Source organism: Pyxicephalus adspersus, chromosome 5 (genome assembly GCF_032062135.1).
Source record: "Pyxicephalus adspersus chromosome 5, UCB_Pads_2.0, whole genome shotgun sequence".
In the NCBI taxonomy this organism is placed as follows: domain Eukaryota; kingdom Metazoa; phylum Chordata; class Amphibia; order Anura; family Pyxicephalidae; genus Pyxicephalus; species Pyxicephalus adspersus.
In genome coordinates this window covers 114,496,553-114,517,984 of record NC_092862.1, presented here as the reverse complement: position 1 = coordinate 114,517,984, position 21,432 = coordinate 114,496,553, and the positions used below count along the sequence as shown (strand labels likewise).

At 38.0% G+C, this 21,432-nt stretch overlaps 1 protein-coding gene across 3 annotated transcripts in view; it reads right to left on the bottom strand.

The window, feature by feature from the left end:
• The window catches only part of OSBPL3 (oxysterol binding protein like 3), a 106,173-nt gene that overhangs the window by 49,603 nt on the left and 35,138 nt on the right, over nt 1-21,432 (bottom strand). For 2 of the 3 annotated variants that reach the window (XM_072412508.1, XM_072412510.1), the window contains exon 3: nt 6,111-6,321. In XM_072412508.1, coding sequence (XP_072268609.1) covers nt 6,111-6,203 — 93 coding nt within the window. In that variant the 5' untranslated portion in view covers nt 6,204-6,321. Of the gene's footprint in view, nt 1-6,110; nt 6,322-21,055; nt 21,113-21,432 lie in introns of those variants that run through there. The other variant, XM_072412509.1, reaches the window with a different exon arrangement.

Genomic DNA, 21,432 nt, shown 5'->3' with positions numbered 1-21,432 from the left:
GTTATTGCACTGACAAAGCCTTCCAACCATTAAACTACACCTTATGTTCCGCAATTGATTTTTATGTGTTCATACATTACCTAGAGATATATTTCCGTATTAACTTTTGTTTTAAAGTAAAGCTTTGATATTTTAATGACATTTTAATTTTTTTTTACAACAGTGGTATTTAAACCCGAATAGGGTTGTGCACATGTTTATCACAGGGTACTGGGTGTGTAGTGAATGTAGCCTTGTATATTCAATCTTACCAGGACCAAGTATAGGAAGTTAAAAGTCCCAACAAACACATGTACACCATTAAACAGGTTCTAACCTGTTTCTAAAATAAAAACTTATTTAATCCCATCTGTGTCCCATGTTGAGGATTTCCTCTATAAAGCGGACCTAAACTCAACATTTTTACTTTACACAAAAAGGGTAGATGATTTTTATGTGCAACACCCTTTTTTTTTTTTTTTTTTTTTTTTTTTTTTTTTTTAAGGGTGCAGCACCTCCCTGAATGGAAGAGCAGAGCCTCCCAGGTTAACGTCACGCATAGGGGCCTTTTTTCTATTAAGGGAAAGAGATGCCTTCTCCCCCCCCCTGATCCATGTCACAGAATTATTTCTCTGCTTTACACAGCAGGGAGATCTGGGTGACTGGTGTAGAGACTGGCCACATGATTGGCAAGGGGTGTTAGTTGAAAACCCTATAATGTATAAAGTTTAATAGCTAATATTATTAGCAGGAAAATATGTGGATCAAAGGAATAAGATAGAGATCACATCTTACAGCATCGGGGAAGTCAATTCTCGGTCTGTTAAATAATTGGTCTCAATGTTGATTCAACTGACATAATTTTGCATAGACAGTAACATCCAGTTATCCACACAAAAGGCAGTAAAATTATATATTTAAAAATCTGTAATAATAAAAAATGTTTGAAGCCATCTAGAAAGTCTTTTTTAAGATCATAGATAATAAGATTGTGACTTAAGTCAAAGGAAAATGCAATAAAGAGAATGAAAAAACAAAACAAAAGAATGTAACATTTAATTAATGTACAAAGAAATCTGTGAGCATGAAATGGGGGAAGTATAATGAATAAAAATGCAAATCACTGCACTTCCTCAAAGAATGTCATAATATTCTATCACAAATATAATATAAAGAATTGTAAATGCTAATATTACAATAAGAAACCTAAATATTACCACATACCAATTATTTAATGTTTAATTGCACCAGTGGGACCTGTAAGAGAGCAAAGCTGAGTAGACTTTACTGAAAGTGAAATTAGTAATAAATAAGTAAGATTTGTGAATAACTAAAAGCACATTCTTGCCATGATAAGGTTACATAATGCCAGAAATCCTAGCAGTTTGCTTGTTAGAGTATTAAAGGAGCCCATTTTTACATTTACACTGTGTTTAACCTTGACATGAACTGATGTATAATGCATGATGATACATTAACTCTGTGTTTCTCTCACAGGTTCCGCGGAACCCTAGGGTTTCCCTAGGTGTTGCCAAGGGTTCCTTGAGCCATAAGCAAATTGTCTCTCTCAGGTCATCGCTGAAACCAAGGACCTTTATAGCTATCTGTAAGGGTGGCATTCTTTCCACTGGTCAGCAATGTAAGAGCTATTCTTCCCACTGACCACCACGCTAATATTCTATGAGCTGTGGAAAATGTATATATAGCAAAGGTTCCCTGAAGATCGAAAAGCTTTTTCAATGGTTCCCCCATGTTAAAAATTAGGAAAAGGCTGCATCAACTCGAATGAATGAATTCTGCTCCTTTTTAGCCTCCACATATAAAGTATATAGTAGATTGATGTTATGCTTGCCATACGAATCTCTGATTTTTTTCACAGTTCATGCTAATGGATGCCCCACATCTCACTCACTTACTTTTTATTTCCCCATTTCTCTGTAGAGCTTCTGTGATCAAAGAAATGTACCCAGTACTTCTGGGTATGGATGGAATTCAACCCGTTGTGCTTTTCACACACATGAAATAACTGGTACTTGGCAATTGGCGGATCAAGCACCTATAACTATCACCCGGAGGAGGGGAGAAAATTTTGTAAGCACCAATATGCAACTTAGAGCTTATAGATAAATTCTACTATTCACACCTGGTGACTGAACAGGGCAACCATGAAGCTCAGGCAAGTAGGTATGCCTCTAGGAAAGGTCACAATAAAATAAACCTGTTTCCTTGACCTGCATGAAAATGTCTTTTTGAGTAACTGACCAATTTACAGAACGTTAAAACTATACGCTCCATGAATGATAACTGGAACTGCAGAAAAAGGAACTTGGAAAAGCTTGTTAATGCCAGGTTATTAGGCTCTGCAACCCTCTCCTGTGTCTCCATACCTGATCTAGAGTTTACTCAGTACTGTATTTCTGCCAAGATCCAAAGCTACGTACACGCGTCCAATACTGGCTCAGGGCCAACATCGGACGAGAATCTGGCGTGTGTAAAGCACCCGTCATCCATTGTCCGTCCTAGCGGATCCACGGACGATGGATGACGACGATCGTAATGGAAGCAAAAGAGGAGACAAGCAGCAGGGTGCCGCTCCGTCGTTCTCCCCCTTCTCCATGGAGCAGAACTGTGCTGTATGTACAGCCCTCGTTCATGCACCGTGCAGTCCTTAGTTGTTGGAATGGATCGTAAAAGATCCTTTCCAACGACAAATACTCCACGTGTGTACCCAGCTTAAGGCCCGCGGCATTCCCCTGTACTGTGTCTTCTCTCCCACTCCAGAATCTTTGAGGTACTCCCATTCTACTATTCTTCTCACCCACTCCAGAATATCTCCAGAATCTCTACTTCCATTCTACCATGATATAAAGTCTGTAGCATTCTACTTTACTGTGTCTCCACTCTAAAATCTTCCCAGTACTACATTTCTACTTTAACTGCATCCAGCCAGGGAGTGTGTGGCATGGCAAGTTCAAGCCAATGAACAGATCCAAACCAAATCTTATTGTTAAAACCCACATAAAAACATAGCATCATCACCTTCAGCTATATTAAGAGACACAAAGGCAAATTGGAGTATCTGGTTAGACACATCCAATGATTCTGCTCAATAAAGTTTATATAGGACCAAAGTGAACCTTTTCTCTTTCTACCAGAATAAAACACACCAAAGATCCTCTAAAAAAAATATGGTGCATGTACAAACAATATTACTATGATTCACACAGGTATGACTCACAGAGATTACTCTTTCATTTGGAATAACATTTTACATCATTAATTTCTGTATTTTACAGGATCACATATAAATCCAAAGAATTTTTTTTACCAGTTCATGGTCCTAAAACTAACTACATACTGACCTTTACTTGCTTCACTCTTGTTAACACTGAACATTCATTCATGTTAAAAGCATTGATTCCAGTGACTAAAAGTGAAATATCTCAGGAGTGCAACCTTTGCTTTGAAGAAAAATGGAGGCAGCATTTGGAAATAGAGCCTAATGAGCAGCCGGCAAAATGTGAGCAATATATTGATTTCAGAGAGGTTTTCCTGGCCTTGTGTAACCTTCAGGAAATTCTTAGCAATCTGTTTGTCTGCTCCTTCAGCCCCAACTGAAGGACATTCTGCAGACACCAAATTAATTTCACCAGTCTGGTTTCAAATCACAATACATGTTGAAACAGCCAAAACAAATTTAATTTTCAATGTCCTGAAATAAATCAAGCCAAGCTTACATCATCCTGCATAAAGATGGAGATACTTCCCCTCCTATATAAATTTATAAAGAAAAGAAAATGCAGGCGTTGTCCAAATGACCAAGCTATATACTACCTGTTAATTTTATAGTACGTAATAGGCAAAAAAGCCTGTTTGGCTCATATAGGCACAGATTTTCCATTTCATGTTGGACCTATAGCCAGGGTTTTTTTTTTTTGCCGTTTGAACTTGTCACTTAGGTAGAAAGTGAAGATAAATGCCACTGTTGGCAGTTGGCTCTTGAGCAGTGTTAAGAGGCAATTCTCAATGGCGTTACCTGTTTGGTGACAATTTAGAAAAAGTGTAATTTCTACTCATTTTGGAAACAGTTCTTCGTCAAATTATATTTTAACTACAGTATGTAAAGCCAAAACTTGAAACTGCTGAATAAAGTGGAGAATGGTTTAGACTTATCACACTCTCTTTATCACTTTGAGATTCCTTTCACTTTCTATTCCAGGGACACCACTGGACATAAGAGGAAACCTCCAAAAAGAAAGGGCTATCCACTAAGACAGACAAACCAAAATAGGTTTCACCAAAGGAAGATTTCCCCCTCACCCACTAGATTTGTAGCCAAAGACTTTAGATTTCTCATAATTTTCTTTACTGAAAACAGTGGTAACCAGGATAAAAAAGTGTGGGTTAACCTGGTATCTCAGGAGAACACTGGAAGGTTATCTCCCCATCACTCTTTAAACACCAGCTGCATAGGAAGAACCCAAATTACCACCCTCCCCCCCCCAGACCGTTCTCTGCTACTAAAGCTGCGTACACACTTCCAATTTTTGTCGTTGGAAAGGATCTTTCATGATCCTTTCCAACGACAAGGGAGTGCACGATGCATGAACGGTGCTGTACATACAGCACCGTTCATGCTCTATGGAGAGGGGAGGGGGAGAGCGACGGAGCGGCACCCTGCTGCGCGCTCTCCCCCTTCCCTTTCATTAGGATCGGCTGTCGTCCATCGTCCGTGGATCCGGCAGGTCGGTCGTCCGGACGATGGACGACACCGACTGTACACACGGCAGATTTTCGCCCGATAATTGGCCGATGCCGATTATCGGGCGATAAAAATCTGACGTGTGTACGTAGCTTAAGACTATAAATTACAAACACGCATGATTCTTTATAGTTGTAACTGCACGTTTGTTTTTTTTTCCCCCAACAGTTCCTATGCTCTGCACAAACCTTGAGGTTGTTGCATTCTCCTATGGCTGTTCTTACTCCTGTTGTATTACTTGGTGAATGTGTTTTATTCTTGTATTTCCAACCACTGGTGTAACTCAATAAGGATATGTTAAAAAAAAAAAAATTGTGGGGGTAATCTTCCTAGCAGGGAAGGAAGTGCTAATAAAACAGATAAGGTTTCCTACTCTTGCCTTCTCTAGTCAAAACCGAATATAGTGTATGCAAAGTCATACACTTTAATATAATTGTAAACTTAGTTGCCAACCCTGCTGTGAGTTCTTGGCTAAGAAGGAAAGAGAGCTGCTAATGATCAGTAGACATGGAGTCATACTAAAAACAGACTTTAAGTAAGTGACTGTTAGAAATTGTAACAGAACCATGTTAAGTACTGGGGCCAAGCTTTCCTGTAACTTTAGCACACTTTTGGACCTTTCAGGCCTGCATTCTGCTGTGGGGTCAACTACAAAAGGTTTCAGGTTTGCTTTAGGTTAGGCAGCAGAAGATGGAAAAAGGTAAACTTTAGGTTATAAATTAATTACAGCAGAATTATTGGGTGGAACTGCAAGAATTATTTCATCCCATAACATCAGTAAATTTAATCTTGTTTTGTAAAGTACTGACAAAACAAAAGCACTAAGCTTTTAAATGATAAATATAAAAAAGGTCTGCCCAGAATCTGGAATGGCCTCCACCCATTTGCAGGACATGAACATACCTGAAAGACGGTTCATGTAGAAGTAGGCGATAAATATATATATATATATATATATAATTTAAATCTACTAACTTTTAATTGCCATATATCAACAAAGCAGATAAAGATTCTGTATTGTTTTAGGGATCAGTATGAAACTCCTAACACCACTGGCTATTGCCCAAACAAATCCTTCCATTTCATACACATGAAACCTATTACAAAAGAAGGAAAAGACCAAACCATGAATTCCTAGGAAAGAACTTACCTTTGTAATCTGTGAAGGTGACTTGTTCAACAACAGCCACATTTAACTAACCTTACATTTTTAGAATTGTTACAGCTTGCAGGGCAGGTGATAGATGACCTTTCCTGGATGCATCTCAAAAGAACCAAAATATGTCATAGACTTCTACTGTACACAAACCAGGTGGGATTACAGGTGTTTGTAGAAGGAAGAAACAGCTAAGAGTACAAAGTAACTAACCTGCCGACTCCCCAACTTTGAGGAGGAACTGCTTGTACTCCGAGAGGGAGAGAGCATCTTCTGGGACACTCCTAGGTTCCTTTCTTCTCCCATTATTAATAAATCACAGTTGGTCTCAGGAAACAGTGCAGCATTCACTTAGCTGGGGAACACCGGTTAAACACAATTCCTTACTCATCTTCTACAAAGCTTGCATACATTCCATCAGCACCTAGTCAGATAAAGAAAAGTAATACATCAATAATAAAAGAATTTGACACCTAAAATGCATATTTAATAACATATATTTAACAGACTTCTGTTATTTATATCTAGAACCTTCCACTCTGTGTAAGAATGACCAGCTTACTTTTGAAGGTTAATCTATGGGGGGGGGGGGGAAATATAGCACTTATCTTATAAATTAAAGTCTTTTAAATTATTTGACTCACTAAGAATGACACAGACCCTATGATTTCCTATTGCAACATTTGTTGAGCAATTAGAGATATTGTATTAAGTGAAATCTACTCTGCCTGGAGCAACATTTAAACACAGTTCTACAGGTAATATGTATTTTCAGGAAAACTCTTTATTTAAGTTTTGAATACAGTGCGGAACAATCAGGTCCTTTATCAAATTTTAATTGCAATCTGCATGTTCCCTTTGGGGAGATTTATCTCTGTATTTATACTGGTTGCCATTCTCAAAAGAGTTGTCATATTTTCTGGGGAAAACAATCTAATATGCATTCTCTTCATTTTGGCAAGATGTAACAACTATTGAAAATACACTATACATTCTATTTAAAGATACCAACATTCAAAAGATGGTTGTCGCATAATAAAAAAAGGTGCAGACAGGTCACAGGTCAATTGTGAATGATTTGGCTGTACATGGTCTCCATAAAATCAGTAAACACTCAGGAAGTCGTTTCAGCAACTACTATAGATTGCTTTCAGAAAAAGCTGGATGCTTTCCTAGAAGCACAGAATATAACTGGGTATTAAGGCTTTAAAGTAAAAAAAAAAAACAGTGACTGTTGATACAGGGAACATCTGATTGCCTCATGGAATCAGGAAGGAATTTTTTTCCCAGTTGAAGCAAATTGTACGAAGGTTTTTTTTTCCTTCCTCTGGACCAACTATGTCTTTTAGGGTTTTATGTCTGGGATATATTTATTTCCCTAGTGGTTGAACTCGACTTTGACTATGTCTTTTTTCAACCTGATTTACAATCCTTGTAACTTATCCAATAGATAATTCCGGTAGCAAAGCTTTGTCAACTCCTAAATTCGGAAGATGATAGCACACTCAGTATATGTGTGTGTGTGTGTGTGTGTGTGTGTGTGTGTGTGTGTGTGTGTGTATATATATATATATAATATGTAAACATGCCTGCAGACAAGTGAAAAAAGAAAAAAAAAAACACAGATAAGAAGCACAAGTGGGAAGTGGGAGACTGTGGAAAATATTAATAGAGAAGCCAGGAGGTAGTAAGTGAAGAAAAAGCCCTCGCCACAGGATTTCAGTGTGGGAACCTATTGCCATGGAGATTAAGCCCTTTTTGTAAAGCAGCAATTTAAAAATAGGACAATACCTGTAAGGTTGTACTGCATGTGCACAAAGGTATTTTTAACGCAGAAACAAAACACGTCATACATTGAAGAGCCAGCCAATCTGAGTACAATGAACAATACACACGAGCCATTGCTACTCCCAAGAACCCAAACTACAGATATTCTCTAACAACAAGGAAACCCCCCCACCCCCAGGAGACCAAACCAACCTGAACTTTAACTTAGTCTATACTGATCTTCAGAAAAAAATAAATGTGTTACAAAGCCCTCACGGTTTCTGTGCTTGAGAAGACAGAATTTTAGACGAATCCTTATGTATAAGCAGCACAGTGGCTCAGAGGTTAGCACTCTGGCCATTGCAGAGCTAGGTCTCAGGACAATTTTGGCCAGGACACTATCTGCAGGGAGTTTGCAGATTCTCCCCATGTTTGCATGGGTTTCCTCCCACATTCCCAAACAAAAACATGCTGTTAGGTTAATTGGCTTCCCTCGAAAATTGACCTTAGACTGTGGTAATGACATATGGCTATGCTAAAGACATTAGATTGTGACACTGTACACTGTACAGCACTGCATAATATGTCAGCACTATATAAATACTGTATTGTAATAATAATAGGAAGAAGAACAATAATAAATAGAATAGAACTAAACTCTGGAAATAAAAAAATGCAACCAGGCAGATCCTTTATTGCAGAAGGGACAGGCAGTGTCTCTTCTGCAATAAATTAACCTTACCTGCAGTTTTTTTTTTTTTTTTATTAACTCTGACCTATCCCTGTTTTGTCATAGATGTCAGCATTTTCTTTCTACTCCTCTTCCTGGTTTCAAACTTTGGCAGGCGCGCTGGAGTTCATTCAGTCCAAGCCAATACACTGGGTATCCCAAAGCTCAGCGTTTCTTTTGAGAGGAGACAGTGATCAGGCAGGCAGGTAAGGATGTTTTACTGCAGAAGTGACATCACCTGTCCCTTTCTTCTATTAGGGCCTGTCTTATCACAAATTTTATTTTTTTGTAAACTCATGACTTTGCTCTGTATGAGACAAGTATGGGTATGGGTTAAGGTTGAAAATATAGAAACCGGATACTACAGTTCTGAAAGGACACCTGTGGGTTGACTAATCCACCAGCTACTTTTATCTTTTGGCGCACTGGTGTTCAATGCTTCTGCTATTATCAAAATCTCTTGAGCTTCAGATCAGAATAATTGTCTGGATATGACTAACACTTACACCAGAATTAGTTACTAAATGAGAGAAATAGGAGCTAAAGAAATTATACAGACTAGCAAGTATTTTCCATATACAGGGCTTAACACACCATTTTATTTAAATTGCTGTGAAAGAACCAAAGCAAAGATTTACCCTCAAGGTCAGAGATTACCAGACAGAACAGGAGGGCACTGTGGAAGAAAGCCACAGTGCCCAGGGGAATCTTCGCTGAACTATATAATGCACAGCATCTGTATTACTGTACCCTGCATTACTTTCAAAGTGGTTTTAAAACGCACATAGGTTTGACATGATGTATGTGGTGAAAAATAGGTCATTTACAATTAACATTTTATATAATACAACCTAACATGACTGAGCCCTTTTTGTTTGGGTATTTTTTTTTCTTTATCCTTTGGTTTAATTTGGTTAATCTTTAGGCACCCCTATATATTCTTATAACATACTGCTTCTGCATTGTTTAAAGGTTGTGCATTTACTACCCATTGTCCTCCCTTATCTTTTTTGCCCTTCTTTTAACCTTTCCCTTTTGAGAACTAACTACATTTTAATGAGTGTCACAAATATAAATTTATAATCATAATAGGAACAATAATTACTGTTACACTAATCTGTCCAACAGAGCAGCTTAAGTAACTAAAACTACAGCTTTATCTGGAAATACCTGCTTATAGGGATGATGTATGACACTGACAAGTATCTCCAGGTGAATAAAAGCACAATTTTTTAACTAGTGTTTTTATAGTGCCAATATAATACGTAGCACTTTACTAAAAAGATTCACATTTTTTGGGGGGAAGCCAATTACCTTAACTGCATGATTTTGCAACATGGTAGAGCCCGGAGGCAACCCACGCAAACACAGGGAGAACAAGCAAACTCCATGCAGATAGTGCTCTGGCTGAGATTTCAATCTGGGACCCAGCGCTGCCAGGGCCAAAGTGCTAACCTTTGAACCACTGTGTGCATGTTTAGTGATGGTAGACCTTTATTTTGCATTTTCATGCATATAAATGACTAGTCGAACCAGCCAGTTCCTTGCTGTTACCAGGATTTCCACAAAGTTGACAATGTTTAAAGGCCAATGTTGAAATCAGTGAACATGATAAAATGACAACAACACCAAGTGATGGCCAACATGATAAGCTGGTCAGGAGATGGCTTCCGGTTGTGATGCCAATGCGTCTTTAGTTCCTAAACATGAGCCACATAGGAGAAGGAATTAAGGGGTGCTTAGCGGTTAAGTGACCACATAAAAGAATTATGAAAAAAGGTATTCAGCTATGTTTATTTTTTTTTTTACACTAACACAAAGTAATGCTCAATCTCAGGGAAATGATTGCATTAGTTGGAGTATAAAGCACCGGTCGCCAACCTTTTGGACATCACAGACCACTAACCGCGCATGCGCAGGGAGCCATGTGTCACACAAAGGGCAAGACACTTCCCCCAGAGTGACGTCATGATGCCAGAACCTGCCCACCGCCTTAGATTTAGTTCAATTATGATTCACCCCAAATCAAAATTAGGACGATGGGTATGTTGTGGAGGAAGAGAGCCCACATTGCTCACAAAAGGTCAATAGATAAATGGGCACAGTCAGCCTCCAAAATCATGTGGTAAGCCTTTCTGTAAAAGCGGTTGTTTCTGTCAATTGAAAGCAGGAGTCCATTCCATATCAAGGCTATGATTTAGGAATAGGATTCCAACAAATTCATGAATATGCGGTTTGGTATCAGTACAAATTCACAATGGGTGGCATTAGCTGCCCGGCCTGTTTTTATTTTGTGCCTCAGCTACAGGAGGTACCAGATCATCAAATTACAATCAACAAGGCATTATTGAAGCCTGTCAGATTAAAACTATGCCTAGGTGAAAAAGAGCAACCATCTGTGCTCCCTATATGAACTTCAACGCTTTATATTTCAATTTCACTAGGACGTAGCTTTTAATTAATGCAACAGCCCAATCGCTCTGTGCCAGACACAACTGGCACATTATTAGCTGTATCTAAGCCAACAAGAAAACCTGGAAAGTAAAACAAATGATGATGAAACCTTCAATCTCCACTGGTGCTTAAGAGTCCAAAACCGTTTGCCTTCAATTCCTGTCAAACGCTCTTTACAATTAATGCTGAACCATTAGCGAAAACAACAGATGTATTGAATGCAAGTTACAAAAAATCATATTCAGCACAATATTTCTTTGTAGACTTTTATGTGCTATCCCAAATTGCTACATTTCCTAACTAACCATCTGTTCCAAAGACAATGTAGCACATTTTTCCTTTCCTGATTTAAAAATAACTTACAGTTGAAAGTATAACTCTGTAGTTCTATATATTCCCTCCACACCAGACACATCTCCATGTTGGATTGGTTGCTGGATAATATTCCAGTTTGCACTAGCACTGCCTTTTGCACTGACCTAATTCCAAACAAGACCACGCTTACAGAACTCTTCCGTCATTCTTTCTGAGAAGTGACATTTCCTTTCAGGGGAAAAAAAAAAGCTGCCGTTTAGTCATAACAGTCTGCCACATTGATATTCTATAGGCTTCCTTTTGCCGGTAAATAAAAGTGATTGTACAGTAATTTATGAACTGTACTACACCTATTATTCCCCTGACTGTCTGCACCTTTACAATAAATTAACAGGAAAAAACATTTTTAAATGCAAATGTCTAGGACAGAATCTCACCTCCTGTAAAGCTGTATCTGCAGCCACTATAGGATACGACTCCCTACACCAACCTGTGTGTTGTTGCATAGCAACATGTAAATGTAGGAAAATGTGTATACAACCTACATACCTTGTAACATATTACCGCAGGCATGCTATATATTATATTCCACTAACAGCACAAGGCTTCCTGGATTTCTGTCTTTGTTTTCATAGTGGCAACATAACAAATGCTACCAGCTAAAACAAATAATAATGACAATAATAGACTGATAATGTACAACCCCATCTGAGCAACACTTGTACTAAGATACCTCAAAATAGATTATAAACAACAACGCAGGGGTCATGGAAACGTTCCAGAATGGTAAAAACAACTGCCTCTGGAATCCTAGGATGAAAATTGCACCTAACATGTAGAAATATTACAATAACGTGGTACTAAACCCAATGTATATTCACCTGTCTGTTCTGTCACAGGTGCCACAATCTTCTTCCTTGTTCCAATATTCCTCCATCTCAATTGGCCAGGATGATGTAACTTCAATACAGGCGTGCAAGAGTTCACTAAATCCTGGCATCTTAAGAGGAAGTCGGGATGTGGCGGGTATCCTGGCAAGCAACGCTGCTGTGCATGTGCGCCTTGGTAAATTTTAACAAGGCAATTTAAAATGCTCATTGCAGAAGTGACTTCACTTGCTCCTTTTTTTTTTTTTTTTCAATAAAGCCCTGCCTAATCTATATGCTTCATTTTAACTTGATCATGATCAGGCAGGTCATTATTGCAGAAGGGAAAGTACAATTGTCTTCTGGCATGCGCAGCATCAGCTTAGGCTGCCAGCATACCTGGCATTCCTAACTTCCTCTGCCGATAATAAACAAACTCCTGCGTGCTTGTGAAGGATTTACATCATTCTGGCCCATTAAAATCAAGTTTGACTAAGATCGCAAGCAAGAAGTGAAGAAAGAAGAAGATGTCGGGGTTTAGTTACACTTTAAAGCTTCACATTATTCTTACCTTCAGTTTTGCACAATTATGTGGAAACCACCATTATCTAGCCCCTCCATCCCAGCCATTACTGTCACTGTTCCACCCCTTTCATTCATTAACAAACAGTACATTCCATGGGGGACACTCAACATCATATACAGGCATTATCAGCCTTCCTGTTTTCAGGAGGCTATGTAAAAACCTTCTGGTCCTCACATCTGTCAAGATCTGCCTGCATTGTATAAAGAAGTAAAACAAAAATGGAGATTTAATGGGTTTAAAACTATGTATATAGTAAAAACAGATTGTATTTAGTTAAATTAGAAGCTTTATAATGGGGGAAAAGGAGGAACAGGAAAAGTGCAAAATATTAGCAGAATAATTTCAGCTTTATCTAGTCAGCCTGCTACATCCAGTACAGAGTTGGACTCCAGCTCAACAACTAAATGCAAATTTCCTGTACTATCCTCATAATGCAAGTATGAATTTATTAACTGCATAGCTAATTATCCAGACCCATGCTAAAGCACAAAATCTACATGATTCTTACAGCTCAACAGTTGATTCTAACATATGTCTATGAGTATGATTTGCTCCCACACCATCTGTTTGGAGTCAGCCTTCAACAATACCAACATTCTGAAATATGGAGGCAAAGAAGAGCAACACATCCACACGGGACAATAAAAATAAGAGCAAGTGCAAAGTTAAAATACATTCACCAATCAGCCAAAATAAGAAAATTTCTGACAGGTATAGTGAATATTATTGATTATATGGCTGCAATGGCACCTGTAAATATGTGGGATATATTACACAGCAAGGGAACAGTTTTGAAAGTAATGTGCTAGAAAAAGAAAAAATAGGTTAAGGATATGAAAAATTTTACCAAGGGCCAAAAAATAACGGACTAGGGGATTGGGTCTAAGACGGAGATGATCCAACATATCCAAAATGAGAGGTCTTGTGGAGTCCTCCTGGAAAACGGTGGTTAGCACCCACCAAAAGCGGTGCAAGGAAGGACAACTGAAGCTTATGTCAAGGCAAACATTTTTTTATACACTCTGCAATACATGTCTATTTCCCCTTTCCCCATGTTTTATCACTTTAATGTTGTTGCAAGTACAAAACAAAAACTGCCCATTTGCCAAAATAAAGTGTGCCTTTTGTTCCCTTTGGCATGACAACACAATGTATTTTGGGATCAGAATTCTAAAACATGAGGCATCGGGCTATTTCTGGTGAATTACAAAGAACACAAACCTCTCCTCTTCAAAAACATCTCGTTATAGCCATAACCATAGGAAATTACAAAATTCACAAGATTTATGGCAAAATCAAAAAGTTTTTTTTTTACCAACATATATAATGCTTTTAATTTATATATTTAGCAGACAAAAGTCAAAGTTGAAAAAGTTCTTTGTTAGGGTTTACATCAAAACAACACAGATAGGTCACCTCCTAGCCATCAGTCTATAATAAAAAAAAATAAATAAAAATAAAACACTGGAATGTTAACCAGCTTTACCAACAATGGCCTAAGCATTTGTATAATTGCTCTTTCAGTTCAAGAAATCAATATAAATGGTAAATGTATGTCCTACAAAACACAATACATCAATATACAACCAGAACTGCCAGCCATCTGTTCTACAATTGCATTTACCAGCAGGATATTACTGTTTCAAATGCCCATACAGTATATAATGTAATGTAATGGTGTTCGTATTTCTGGAATGATTTAATGCATTAACATTTGGCAGTGGTAACAGGTACTCTTTTTATATTATCACAGCAAATGCAAAAATCAGAGGTAGACATCCCAGCAGTCACAAAAAAGGTCAGAGAGAAAGGTCAGATTAATCACAGACCTCATGTTTATACTGCATGAAGATGGACACCAACTGTCTGTTGCCTACAATTTAATTACACACAGAAAAAGTCATTGGTCATACCGCAGTTAAATAATGCAGGACATACTGAGTAATGAAGATCTTTTTGTTTTGTCAGCCTAAAAGAGTTGAAAGATCAGCATTAACATCTTGTTATTCGGGAGATCACCTCCTATGTTGAGTCATTAAATCAAATTAAGACTTTTATGATTAGGTGCCGAGTTGAAACTGCAATAAACTACAACCCAGATTATTGACGGTAGACATGTAATCAATTCCAGTTGGCCGACACGAATTATAAGGATGGCAAACTGAGTGCATTTCTGCTTTCACTTTTTAAGGCTCCAATGTGTTTTATGCTGTAACATTTTGGCATTGTGGCATGCTGCTTGTACATTCCCTAGCTAAAATCTACTAAATAGGATCGGAAAATTACATTTTTAAAGTACGTAAAATAGGTTCTGGGAAAGCCCTCTTTCAATTTGCTATAATTATCAATACATATCTATAATATATTCATATTCATTCACCTTTTCATTAAAAGGCCCTTTATAACAATATATCTAATTTACTGTGAACAGTGAGAATACCGATACTTTTTTTAAGCCAAGGTGACAACACACATCTAAACAAGTGAAACCCATATAAAAAAGGTGTGTCACTTGTACTTCTCTTGAAAAGAACAGGCCCTTTCCTGACTTTCAGTGGAACAAGGCTCCTTACCAAGGCAGACCACTCAGAGTTAAAGTCAGATGGGCCTTTTTCTATAAAGTCAGCCAAAACCACCCAATACTTGGTTAGGGGCTCTTGTCTGAAGATGCTGGACTTCACACATCTTTCTGCCCTCAGTATCTTCAATATATGAAAACCACACAACACTAGAATAAAGAACCACAGCATGTGGTGGAGGAGCCAGTATTCCACGTTGCTGGAAAAATAGGTCAGGGAGCCGTAAAGGCAACAGGCCACCAGAAAAGTTAGCCTCTTCTATTAAAGGAATACTTAAATATGCATACTATGCACTAGGGGCTCAGTTTTTATTGATATCAGCAGAAGCTCTCAAAGCCTAAAAAAAAGTCCTAAAATACCCCAGTCCCCATCATCCTTTTATATTGTTCCTTGTTAAGCCACTTCCTCCTATGAAGTGACAATGCTTTGTAGTCCTTGTTAAATGAACTTACATTGGAGAGTATAGAAGCCATGCCACTATAGGCAAAGCCCTGAGTTGGAGGCTTAACAGCAAACCACAACACTATATTGTCAGTTTAAAAAAAAAGTGACAAAAACCGGTTTGTTCTTTAATCAGTGGTCACAAGATTTTGAATTGGCTGTTGAATCCAAGATGAACCTGGGCTGCTTGCATTTTTAAAGCTACAGTTGGCCACTGCAGATGACATTGCAGTCAGCTTGAATTGTGCCAATGCTACCAGTACATTAGCAGCTTGTGGTTATTGTAGCCAGTATACCGCAAGTGCCAGAAAAGTCAAGATAATGGTAGGATCACTAGCTGTTTATGTTCATATTTTGGGAAACCGAAAGCCTTTTAAAAGAACCAACATTTCCTGAAGTTAGCAGTCTAAAATATATATATATATACACACACACACATATACACACACACATACATACATTATACTTGTCAGCTGTCTCATTTTTATGAATAAATTACTTTTTAGGTTTATACCACAGTCAAAATATTTTGTTCATTTCCCTGACAATCTTGTGTGTGTTGTCAGCTGCTAGGAGATGTTCATAGCTGCTCCTCCCTATGAGACGGGTACATGCTGCATATCTCAATACTGCCACAAAATCACTAGTTCTTTATGACAAGAAATGTACTGACAAGTCAGAACAAATTGTAATACTGATCACAAGAATCACAGAAAGGATAAAAGAGGTAAACACAGCATCAGGCTATATTTAGGAAATCCCAGATTAGATGAGGCAGTTATGCAATTTACTGGCCATTAATTCATTAAATGGCTCTGTGCAGTGCCAACGCAAATATAGCAATAAAATGTAGAGGAGATAAACAGGTTTGTAATGGTTTCATACATCAGGCTGTGATTAAGTAAAAGTAGGGTCAACATCAGTAGTCTGAATCAATCTATGTTCTCTGGGACTTTAGCATGCAAACAACGAGTACACTCTAACATGTAGAGAAACACATAAATACATCCAAGATACTTCAACACATCATGGAAGAGTCACCACGTCTTGAAGCTTGTTTTTAGAAATGCTACAGGTTTTTGCATTCATATGTTCCAAATGATAAGCAATACTTGTGTTCTTCTCAATGTAGGATAATTCTCATACAAGATTATCATTTCTCTCTACTGGCATTCCTAATACAGCATTTGTCTTGGAAGTGGTGGAGACCATAGTCTGGAAATTTTAACCTAAATGTCAGCGGATTACCAGAAAAGGTCCTTTGCAGGATGTCTGCTCGTCCCAAACATCCTAGTTTGGTCCTGCCATCACCCAGCCTGTATTCTAAAGTTAGGGACAGACACATTTAGATGCTCTACAATACAACTACAATATTTAGTGTTGTTTTAGAACTCTTTGGAGTTCAGATTTAAAACTCCCAATCCTAAAGTTATTCTTTAAAACTCAGGTGGCAAACTCATTGAGTTCTACTCTGCCAAGCTCTAACTACACCCAGAGCTTAGCAAAGAAACCTCCAATGGATTCTGTGAATCTGTCATCTTCGCCAAAGTTAAAGAAGAGGCAAGCAGAACAAACCTGATCTTGCCTACTAAATAAAACAAGAGTGATGACAAATCCTCATTGTGAAAATCATCCTTTAATTGCCACGTGCAGCAGCTATTTTAATCTGTTACATTCCTGCCCACATACGACTATCAGCATGCTTCCTATTCTGTCAAAATAAAGCCCCTGTGGTAATGGCTGCTTACATTATACACACTGTAAGGTAATGAAAGGTGAAGACATTTCCTCCCACTGCCATCTTTTATCCTCTGTATTCCCCGCAGTATACAGTGCTGCATCCCCCACTCATTGCTCATTAATAACAGCAGCAGCTGTAATGGCCCCATTGTCTGCCACCCACCTACTAGGTAAACACCATTCATTGTGAACATTCCATTGATTCCTCATTTATTTATGACAGCACTTTTGCTTTTTGTCATCATAATAAAACCTCTGATACCATGATAAACAGAAGTCTCAGTAAGTTCATTAGAACCAATTAAAGGAGCTAGACATATCAATAGCGAACATGAGCCTCAGTATCAGGAGGTAAACATAGTTTATGTCAGGATGACCCATTAGCAGAGTCCTATGAAATTTGAATAAAAGCACATCAGCAAAAACACATTTACTTTAACAATTTGTTTTTCTATGTAATTACAATTATAGTTATGTATAAAACAATGCCGACCTCTTAGAGCTTTAAGTAAGCACTTCAAGTCCATAGCTATGTCACCAGCTGTCTTTCGAAGGTGCTCAGTTACCACCATACTGTAGGGTCCTTTTTTTTTTTTGAGGGAGTCAGATGACCTACTAGTAATTTGGGGATGTAGCTGGAAACTGGAGTGTCCAGAAGAAACCTATAAAAAGTTCATGCAGAGTGTCTTGGCAAAAGTATGAACCCCTAGTCCTGCAAGGTGAGATTGTGAGCCACTGTTCCAAAACAATACTTATTGAACTTCTGCTCTATATTTTGAAAACACAAAAATAATGCAAAGTGCAGCAAATATAAGGGTCACACATACAGCTGGAATGCTGTTGTCAAAATGAAGATGCCCTATTTTTCACTGTTTCTCAACCTTTGGAGTTCCTCCAAAGGTTGCTAGGGGTTCCTTGAGCAATGTGCCTCCCCGGTCCGTTAAAATGATACCAATGATCTTTTTTGGACATCTGCAAAGGTGACATTTTCCCCCCTGGTCAGCAATAAAGAGGCATTCTTCTCCCTGACCACTATGCTAATGTACTGAGAGCTGTAGACTTAGTAATTATAGCAGGGGGTCCTTGAAAACCTGAAGGTTATTTCAAGAGTTCCCCATGTAAAAACGCGGAGAACACTGCGCTACTTAGATGTTCTGACAAGTATCCCAGACATGCACGCATGCATGCCAATTATCAATTCTTACGTGTACTGACAAATCAAAGTGCAAATTCACTGGTAGATTAGCAAATGAAAGTGCACATTTAATAGTGGATTGCCAAATTAAAGTGCAGGTCATCTCACTTTCACTAATTTGCATAAAGATACAAATTTGCAAATACATTACAACTTATACATCGCTACGTTCATGATTTATTATGCAATGCATTAGGGCAGCCCACCAATGATGAATAGGTAACCAACGTACAAGATCAAAAACCTTCTGACACCATACACAGCAACACAAAAGCTACCTCAAACCACCAGAACACACATGTGTAATAAGGTTTTGTGTGCAGTATGCATATGTGGGCAGATTAAAATATTCCTTACAAAAAAATCATTTGTTTTGTGCACCTTCAAATTTACCGGTCTATCAGTGAAGTGGGAAAACATATATTGATCTGTTCATCTATAATCGGCTAACACATTCAGCTTCATTTATCTTTCAAAGGACAATGGCAATTTTCCAAAACTCGGTTGAGTGATCTTTTCCTCCAGTTCAAGGTCTGTCGCCTGATGGCATCTGCTGAAGTACCCACAGACAACTCCAGTTAAAAAAAAGAATCAGTACAATCCAGTCATCTTATTTCTGTTGGTAACTTTATATATATATTCTTCTGTTTAAGCAGTCAGTTGAAAAATGCAGCACCTTACATAACTATGACCCCACTCAAGCAGGTAATGTGATCTTAATATTTTAATATCAATGAGTCAGAGCTTGGTTATTAACATAACGGCAATATAAGTATGGTAATAGTCATCGGATGATCATAAAATCATTGAGGTAATTGTGTAACTGTAAAAAAAAGCAAGACCTGCGCTTATTCCCAGTAAAACTTAAGTCACAAAAAATATAGTCAAATAAAAATAGACCATTAAAAGGCAAACACACACATAAAAAAAATAACTAGAGAATTATCTGCGTGGCTCTTCTTTCATAAACTAAAACCCACTGGGCTGGACCCATGCATAATACACAAGCATGAACAGCATTATAGCATATCATTTCCAACTGTGCCCGAATGCAGAGATGACAGTCCTGTCACTGCTCCATCTGCTGCCACCATGTCCACTTCTTTTTGTAGCGCCCTACACTGCTTGGGGCATTGTTAGCAGAAGAAACATTGTCCCCAGCACCCTACTATATCCTTAGCATGGCAAGAATGAACCGTGCAGAGAACATAAAACAAAACAAAAAAAAATCAATATATAAAAGTGATAAATATGTTAAAGTTTATTATCGGCAAAAAAAATCATTTTTATTAAGAGACTATAGTTTTAGTTTCAAGCAAACCTGTTATTCTGCTCATTCAGAGAACAAACTGAAAGACACTCCTAACTGTCCACCCACTCTTCTAACCTTAAGAACACAGGCAGTAGGTTCACACCAGCGACATTAGGCTGACATTTAGCAGCAGGCAACTGGCAGAGCAGCACACGCACATTGTGGAAATGGTATAAACCAGTCCTGAGCAAAGCCTCAGCCCTGGTCAGTATTCAATTTTTTGTTATAGTGCAATGGACTTGTGTATGGAGAATTGGCCGATAAGCAATGCATGATAGAGGGTCAAGTGCTCCTCCATACCTGGAAGAATTAGAGGACAAGCCGTCAAAGGAACCTGTTACCTTGCCCTGAATGAGCAATGACCAAAAATAACCCTTGTAACCCTTCTATTTTGCATTATGAATGAAGCATGAAGGATTTCCGCATATACAGCTACAATCAGATAAGCAGTCTGCCTGATGTAAAAAACCACAATCTGAAGTATATGTGTTTAATTGTGAAACTACCTACACAAACGTTTCTGTAACATTGCAACACATTTAAACCTGTAATAAAATGTTTCTTGACATTGGTAAGTGGAAAGGGGCATGTATGATATAATTGCATATATTATCATAAAGGTGTTAAAGCAAACCCCTAAGATCAAATAGTAGAGAATAAAGAAGAAACAAAGGGAGTTTTTTTTTTTTTGGAATGTATTCAAAACAAGTCTAGAGACTAATACATATAGTACATGACATAATGTGTATTTACAATTATCAAAATGCTTGGTAGAAGAAGGGGGGATTTTTCTTCTAGACAATCACTCCTGATTATTAAGGAACATTACCAATAAAGGTAAAGATCCTGTTTAGGTTATTCAACAGGATCTGTTTGTTATACCCTTAAAGGTGAAGTGCTTAAGTCTCTTATTACCCGTCACGTCAAATCAGATAATATGCAAATAGTAAAGTCTGTGCGATAAAAGATTTTATTCACATATTTGAAAAAAGAGAAAACCATATAAACCAATAGGCTAGTAATTATTCTTGGTATTCCAAAAAGCATTCAACCTAGGGACCACACACAGAATATTGTGTCTTAACCTATGTAAGTGTAATCATAATTTGTGGGACATATCCTGATTTCTTGACAATATTAGATCACTTTTAGAGTCTCAAGCAACTTACTTACTTGAAGCATGAAACATCTACTCCAGCATCATGTTTTCCTCTCCACTGTAAAGGTAAACTTCTTTTTTTGCCTAGAGGACAATAAATAGGGTGATATAGTTTCTTAGTGAACGTTTCCTATTTATACAGCAAGCTTCCAATACGACTGGTCCTATAAAGTCCTTTCTCTTTGCTGCCAAACCAGTCTCAGCTGTGTTGTCCTGGGGTATTATGCAGAACAAATATCCCTGCATTTTACAGAGGGAACGCCAAGGGCCTGCAAACATTTCAGAATCCCAGACAGCAAAGGAGAAAATGCCAGCTGCCACAAGAGCAAGGAATAAGCTGAGCCTTTCACCCTATTCATCATCCTCTATGCCAAACTAACAGTTACCCATA